Source organism: Buceros rhinoceros, unplaced genomic scaffold, assembly GCF_000710305.1.
Source record: "Buceros rhinoceros silvestris isolate BGI_N320 unplaced genomic scaffold, ASM71030v1 scaffold17926, whole genome shotgun sequence".
In the NCBI taxonomy this organism is placed as follows: domain Eukaryota; kingdom Metazoa; phylum Chordata; class Aves; order Bucerotiformes; family Bucerotidae; genus Buceros; species Buceros rhinoceros.
In genome coordinates, this window is record NW_010419487.1 from 22,721 (window position 1) to 29,805 (window position 7,085).

Below are 7,085 nucleotides of genomic sequence, written 5' to 3' on the forward strand. Positions count from 1 at the left end.
ATTCCTGGCCCCTCACATGAATGAGGTGATCTGTGAATCACAAATCTCATGGAAGGGATCTCTGATAATAAAACCAGTCAGAGGAAAGAGAGCTGGAGATGCAAAGAAGAGTGACTTTCAGCCAAAGGCAATGGTAGCCATGAGGACCTACATCACAGCTCTGAAATATCAAAGATCACCAAGCAGATAAAAAGCAAGTTGCTATCACAGAGGTCCATCGGTTCCATTCCCCACTCTCCCTTCATCCTTTATTGCCCAGATGCATTTAACAATGCTGCAGATACAGCTTGATGCTCCCAGAAGCCTTGGTTGGACTATTTCACCCTTGCCTTGTTAAAAACAACCCTGCACACCGTTATCTGTCTGTGGTAGGGAAGTCTAAGGAAGGCTGTACTTCCCACCTCGTGACCTCCTGCATTTCTGCAGAGCTAATCAGAACCACAGCTACACCTCCATCCATTCCATGGACAAAGAACACAGAATACCCACGCCAAAGCAACACGATAGCTGTAAGAGAATACTGCAGTGCTATCGTGGGATCTAAAGGGACTTATTTCTCCAGAGTTGAGTGTGACTGATCTTGTCTATTAACAGTTAAACAGTCCCAGGCTTGTCTGCTGCTTGGATAGAGAACCTAGAAATCTTGGGTGCCTTAGGCATGAGTCAAAAACTTCAGACCACAGAAACTGCGTGCGCAAAAGGCTCTGGCTCCGATTTGACTTCTGAGGTGATAGAGTGATGAGGAGGGAACATTTAGCAACTCAGGTGGCACGGTGCTAAGACCTGAACTACATGTGGACCCTTGGCAAGCAACAGGCTTTCTCTGTCCTGCTCTGGGAGAATTATGAGCCTCCAAACCACAGATAGGGAGCCCAGATTTTGTTTTTCTGCAGCTGCGGGGGTAACTCAGGACTTTAGCTCTAGAGGTCACCTAAAAGGCCACTCCGCAGCCTGCCACAGGCAGACAGCCCATGAAGAACACACCAGGGAAGGGCAGCGTTGTTTCCTCACCTTTACAGGGAGGCATTAGCGTGCAGAGCGAGCACAGAGCCCACATCCAGCACGGTTTAGTCCATGGCTTTAACCGCGCAGCCGTCCTCCTTCCCTGCCAGAAGCAAAGCGGCCTGGGAGGAAACCATGCGCTGAAGGGGAAGAACTATGACAGTGCACCAAATCCCACCCTCTGAGTTCATCTGGCAAGACTTCCAAGTTTGGACACTAAACAAATTTGTTTCTTAATCTGAATGGGGGGTGAGGGGGAAGGAGAGAAATTACCGAAATTCAGTTATCATGGCTAGGAGATAAATGCTCCGCTGAGATATTCTACGGCAGATGGTAATTTTTTCCTCATGTCTTGCTGAGGGAATGTTGCTTGAAAATGGAAATAAGATGTATAACTTACACATGTTCGAATTTAAGGTTTTACTATTTCGCCTACTGTTTTTCCAGGCAGAGAACCAAAATCTGCCTTCAGAGAGGCAAACTGCTGAAGGTTTAATGTCCCTGTGGCAGTCGGAGGAGAGCCTGAGCAGCAGCAAGGACTCGAGGGTTTTCGCAGGGACTGCGATCATTTTGAACTTGCTGTTGAAATACTCTGTGTCAGGTGTTAAATGTTGCCCATACTGGCAGAGAAAATCCCCGGAGCAGCACAAAGCATCTTATTCTTTCCTGAGGTGCAGGCTGTCCTGAGAAGAGTCATCGAAACAGCAAGAGCATCTACGTTTCAAGGTGTCAGGGAATGTTTGGCGTAGGGCTTACCATCCCCAGGAGGTGACTGACCTCCTTGCCTGTCCTGCCTTGCCTTGCCTGGGGACCAGGCACTGACTTTAAACAGTGCTTTCTATCGGCGTGAAATGACACACGTGAGAAGACCACGAGGCCCTTGGCTGTCCCTACTCTCTCTGCTAGCTATCGCGCTCATCCATGTGACTGATACAGTACTGTCAGATATCTCCTCGGTAGTTTTGTGATGATTTCTCACCTTGCAGACCCTGCCTATCCTCTGCCTTGCTCTGTGTGTCTCAGCAGCCAAATCCAGACAGCCAAGTATCAGAGGTGGACCTGAAAAGAAGTTAAAGGGGCTGAGGTGCCTGCACCAACCACAGATTTACCGCTGTGGGAAGAGAAGCCACCCTGTAAATCTTGCAGGATGCTAAATGTGCTCCACGTACCTTCCTGCATGACTGTACAGATGCCTCCCTTCCCTCTGAGGAAGTTTTCAGGATCCAAGCTAACCCCAGTGGAAATCCCATAGCAGAAGGACAGATGTAACTGGGAATAGCATTACCAAACCTTAACTGGGCAGGAGGCTGAAATGTCCGTAGGAAAAATACCATGAGATCTTTAGTGATGGCAACTGGGAAGAGCCTTTTACTGGGAAATGGTGCAGTGCTACCAGACCAAATCCTCCTTGCAGCTCCTGTTCTGCCCTAGCCCAAGACGAGGGATTTACCAGTACCCCAGCAAAAGGTAGGTGTCGTGGTGGGCCACACAAAGAAGAATTCAGTGTGGGGAACAACTATGGTATCAAATGAGAACAGGGAGCTGCCAGCCATGAATGGTGTATTCATTGACTACAGCTCCCTTCTTAGTTCATGCACGACCCACAAGCAGACTTTGATTTCTACAAAGATTTCCTCATTATTTGGAATGGTTTAGAAAGGATTTTACATGCCAGGTTAATCCTTGACTTTTCAGAGAGGCTTCAGGCTTTCTAGCGTCTATACATGCCAGGCTTGCCCCGGGTCTGGGCAGAAGAGGTGGTAGATCTGCTGAGGTAAACGGATATGGGCTGCTTTCACGAGGTCTCAGCAGCACATTCCCTGCAGCAGCAGCGGAGGCCAAGGACTGTGAAGCAGTGCTCAGTCCCACTGCCCGTCCAAAACCTCTTCGTTCCAGCAGCTCCAGTGGCAGTCTCCGGGGATGCCAAGAGCTCGGCGTTTTGGGAAAGTCTCTGTGAGCCTGGCCAAAATGGACAGGCAGCTAGGCTGGCATTGACTAACAAACCCTCTGTGCAGCTTCAGCCCGCGCTGCACATCCCTGAAAATAAAGCAATTACTGTCCCAGGGCCTCTGTCTAGGAATCACCTTTGGCTTTCATTCGAAAGAGCAAAATAAGGGATTTCAGTCATTTCTGAACCTGACTCAGCTGTGGTCACTGGGATATTTCCTCCTCCATTCTATCTCTGTCTTCCCAGCCTGGCATTCCTCCTCTCTTCCCATCTTTCTTTTTAAATATGCCCCTTTTTGGTATAAATCCCCATTTGATCATCTCAGCTTTAATCTTTACACTTGAAATACGATTTTAAATATTTTTTTTGTTCAGTGGAGGAAGTAAGCACAGACAGACTGTGATTCTGCTTGCAGGCAGAGAACAAAGCTGGCAGGCAGAGGCACAGCTCCTCAAAACTCACATGTAACTGCACTTCAACCCTGCCTCGTATCCTGCTCTCAGGAATCCTTGGGAGGAAAATACTGCGAGGCTGCAGAAAGAAAGCATGGATGGAAAAAGGATGGATGGAAAAAGGATGGAAAAAGGCACGGGTTGCAAACCTCAGGCTGCACCAGGGAGACACAGACGACTAAAAACCATGTTTCTCCCACCCAGGTAAAAGCAAACAGTAGGTGAAGGCAGCATCTGCTGCTCTGGCCGGGGACTAAAACGCCACGGCAAATCCCACTAGAGGGCTCACACGCTGCTTAAAGGGGATTTTGATTCTTGTAGACAGTAGAGATGGTCCCTTTGTTTTGTTTTCAGAAAATTATTGTGGCATAAAAATGTTCTGAGATCCCCGAACCTGAGATTATTTAAACATCCTGAAGCGAGAGGAAGTCTCCAAAGCATTTTCGAAGCACTGACTTCCCTATTTCAGCTCGACAAAACTTGTAACGTCGGTTGGTATTACACAGCAAAGGCTGCATTTGGAATTCACGTAAAATAGAAGGAAAAATCTATTCCTTAAAGAGACTGTACATGGGGTTAAACTTTACTCAGCGTTTTCCTAAACAATCCTCCTCCTTCATCCATCACAATTTTAAATGTGAAAAATTTGGAGGGGGGGTGTTAAATATAAATGATTTTTTTGGTATCACAAAAGTACAGAGAACATCTTGCAATGAACCTGTGGAAAAGCTGGACTTTGATTTTTTGTGTGCGACAGGTCAGTGCTACAAATACAAGATGATTCCCTTCCCCGGTGCCTAAGAGGATATAAGAAGCACCAGGAGTTTCATTTTGTTCTGTGTTTGGACACCAATCACTGCAACACTCAAGTGTAGCGCTGGGTTTTGCGCTGAGCAAGTGGCTGTCAGTGAAGGCAAGGACCAATTTTGAGGCCATATTCTGCATTCAGGTCTGAAAATACTAGAAACTGTCAGAAAATTTCTTTCAATAATACAGAAGTCCCATCTTCTCCCCTAACACACAGATCGTGAGTATCCCCTATGCACAGTCAGTGTGGAGTTATCTGGGAAATCCTTTCAAATTTGGGAGTGACCCAGAAAAACCTGGCATAGGGCAGAAAGCTGGACAAGGTCTCCATGCTGGAAGGACTTGGAGGGATGGCTCTGCAAAACAGGCTTGGAGAGGTTCTTCTCCCACCCTGCGGAGGACAAATGCAGCTCCTCTCATTACCTCACGGCAGTCAGAACAGTTTGTGGTTGCTAAGAAAGAGAAGAAAAGCTGGACCCTGTCCCTTAGCACAATCCAGCTCCCTCCAGTGCCAGCTTTATCCCTCCCTAGAGTACACAAACCCTTCTCTCGACAAGCAGAAAATGCTTCAAGTACAGGTGAAACACAGAATAAAGGCTGTTCCCTCTAATGAGGCAGCTGGAAGCCGGTAAGTGTGTGCTTGAAAAACAAGAGAGAGGAGAAGAGGCAGGGAGAGAGGGAGGGGACCAGGGTTTGTTATTCAGTCCGCAGTTCGAGTTCGTTTGTGTTGCAGTTGGCGTTTGCTGCTCAGATGGGGTGTCAGGTCTGCCAGGCAGCTGATGGGCAGAGAAACAAGCCCAACCCGTAACAATGAGCCGTGATGGGCGTGTGGGGAAAGGGCCGTAAATAGGAGGAGAGGATGGATAAGTCAGATGGATGCTCTCACTTCTTGGGGGGATTGGAGCTCTTGTGCTAACAAGTTCTCAAAAGGCAAGGCTGGAAGAGGTCTCAGTGCTTAGTTCTGACATTCAAACCAGTCTTTTCTTTCCTTCTAACAGGTTGGGAAGTTGTTACCCCTCTTTCAGAGAGACTGGGGACACTAAGAATCTCCTAGTCTTCAGCAAGCCCATAAAGAAAGATTTCCTTTTTTGCCCAGAAGAAACACTCTTCTGGAGGGCCTTTCTCCACGGGTATCAGAGCACTTCCAGTTGACAATGACTCAGCTTGTCAAAGCAGAATTATTTCCCTTTTTATCCTGAGCAGAGGAAATTGTATCACAAAGATAGCAGCAGCAGGACAGCCCAATACGTTCCATCCCAAGTACATGTGGTAGTGTACTGGTCTGACTCTGGGGGTGTGAGCACCTGACTGTCAAAACCCCTCAACTCACTGTTACTTTCAAGATCCATCCTCTTGCCTGTGTCACCCAGGGATGGTGTTTTTCAGGAAATAACTCATTTTCCCCTTTTCAGCCCCAATTCTGAGATGAGAAACGCTAGTGCAAAAACCCATGTAGTTCTTAGGAAGTTCAGAAACAATACCAAGGTACATGCGGGGCAAGCTCAAATTCATATGATCACCATCAAAGAGCAACTGATGCAGAGACCTTTATCTTACAGCAAATCAGCATCTCCTCTATACTTACGAGGAAAAAAAAAAACAAGCTGCTGTTTGAAGCCTTTAACACCACCAGCTCACTATAGAAGTTTGAAAGCGCTTTCTGTTTCAAACTCGGCACTTCGCTAGGTTCTCAGAAACCAGGAAAATCGGCTGTTACAGAAGCCCTGAACTAACCCACTAAAGGAGAAAACCAGCTGATTGTTTAACTGTCTGTATTAACATTGCACAAATGTTAGACATGTTTGTGACTTTAAAATAGAATTTAAAATGAATATGAAATCTAAAACATAAAGCTAAATAATAAAATAGTTTTTCTTTACTGTATGTATTTAAAACTGAAAAAATTTGACATTTCTACACCTAAAGACTTTGTTCAAGGAGGTGAGCTTTTTTCATAGGCTTTGCGCTTGTGGAAATATTTTTGGAAGAGACACTCTGAGCTGCGATAATAAAATGTTTTCAAGTCTCATTGAACAGGGAAATGATCCATCACCTCCGGCTCTAACTACCAATGATGGGGCCAGGCCTCCTTCCTTTCTGGCTAAAATCTGTATCCTCATACATCACAACCAACCACTCCAATTAACATCACTGCTCAGATCCACTCCTGAACTCTCTTTTTCACCAGTGGACACATCTATTCACACAGGAGGAGATGTGGGGATGTGTATGACACGGGAACTTCGGGGGCAGCAGGTCCTACACAAAGAGTGGAGTTTGTTGATGTGCAGGAGAAGAGCACAAGGGAACGATACATGCTTTGCTTTTACTTAAGGTTCAGTGGATGTGGAAAGGGTCTTTCCTTACCTTGATCCGTTCATGTGGTCATACTCCCTTTTTACGTTGACCCGGACGGGCTGGTTAATCCACTCCTGCTGCGGAGGCAGAGGGTTGATTTTGTGCGGCTGGCCATAGTCGGGGTTCCCTGAGGCCGTCATATCTGCCTTGGGGAGGTGAGCGGCAGCACCGTACGTGGAATCAAAGAGGGACTGGTCGTCACTCACCACCGACAGAGCCTCCTGAGGAGAAAAAAAAAACACCAAGCGCTCAGAGTCATGACTAAACCAGTAACTCCCCTCTTGGTCTCTCTTTGAGCTGGTGAGCACCTGCAAGGGCCCTGCAGCTGCCCGGCGCTGTCTGAAATTGCCATCTGCCAGGATTGTGGATTGAATCAGGTTCTCTGGGGTCCATTAACCCCTATGCAAAACCAGCGGCTTGCTCTGGTAGCTGCTGCGGTGCTCTGGGTGGGGCAAGAGTTAAGGTTCACTTGACTTCTGCAAACAGTCGAGGTGGCTGCTGGGTGCTCTCTTAGGCTC

At 47.2% G+C, this 7,085-nt stretch overlaps 1 protein-coding gene across 1 annotated transcript in view; it reads right to left on the reverse strand.

Moving 5' to 3' along the window:
* The window catches only part of FLI1 (Fli-1 proto-oncogene, ETS transcription factor), a 29,496-nt gene extending 22,714 nt beyond the window's left edge, over window positions 1-6,782 (reverse strand). Inside the window, 1 exon segment of the mRNA XM_010138950.1 lies at window positions 6,577-6,782. Within this exon segment, the coding sequence (XP_010137252.1) occupies window positions 6,577-6,707 (131 nt within the window). The 5' untranslated portion in view covers window positions 6,708-6,782.
* Window positions 6,783-7,085: the final 303 nt, after the last annotated feature.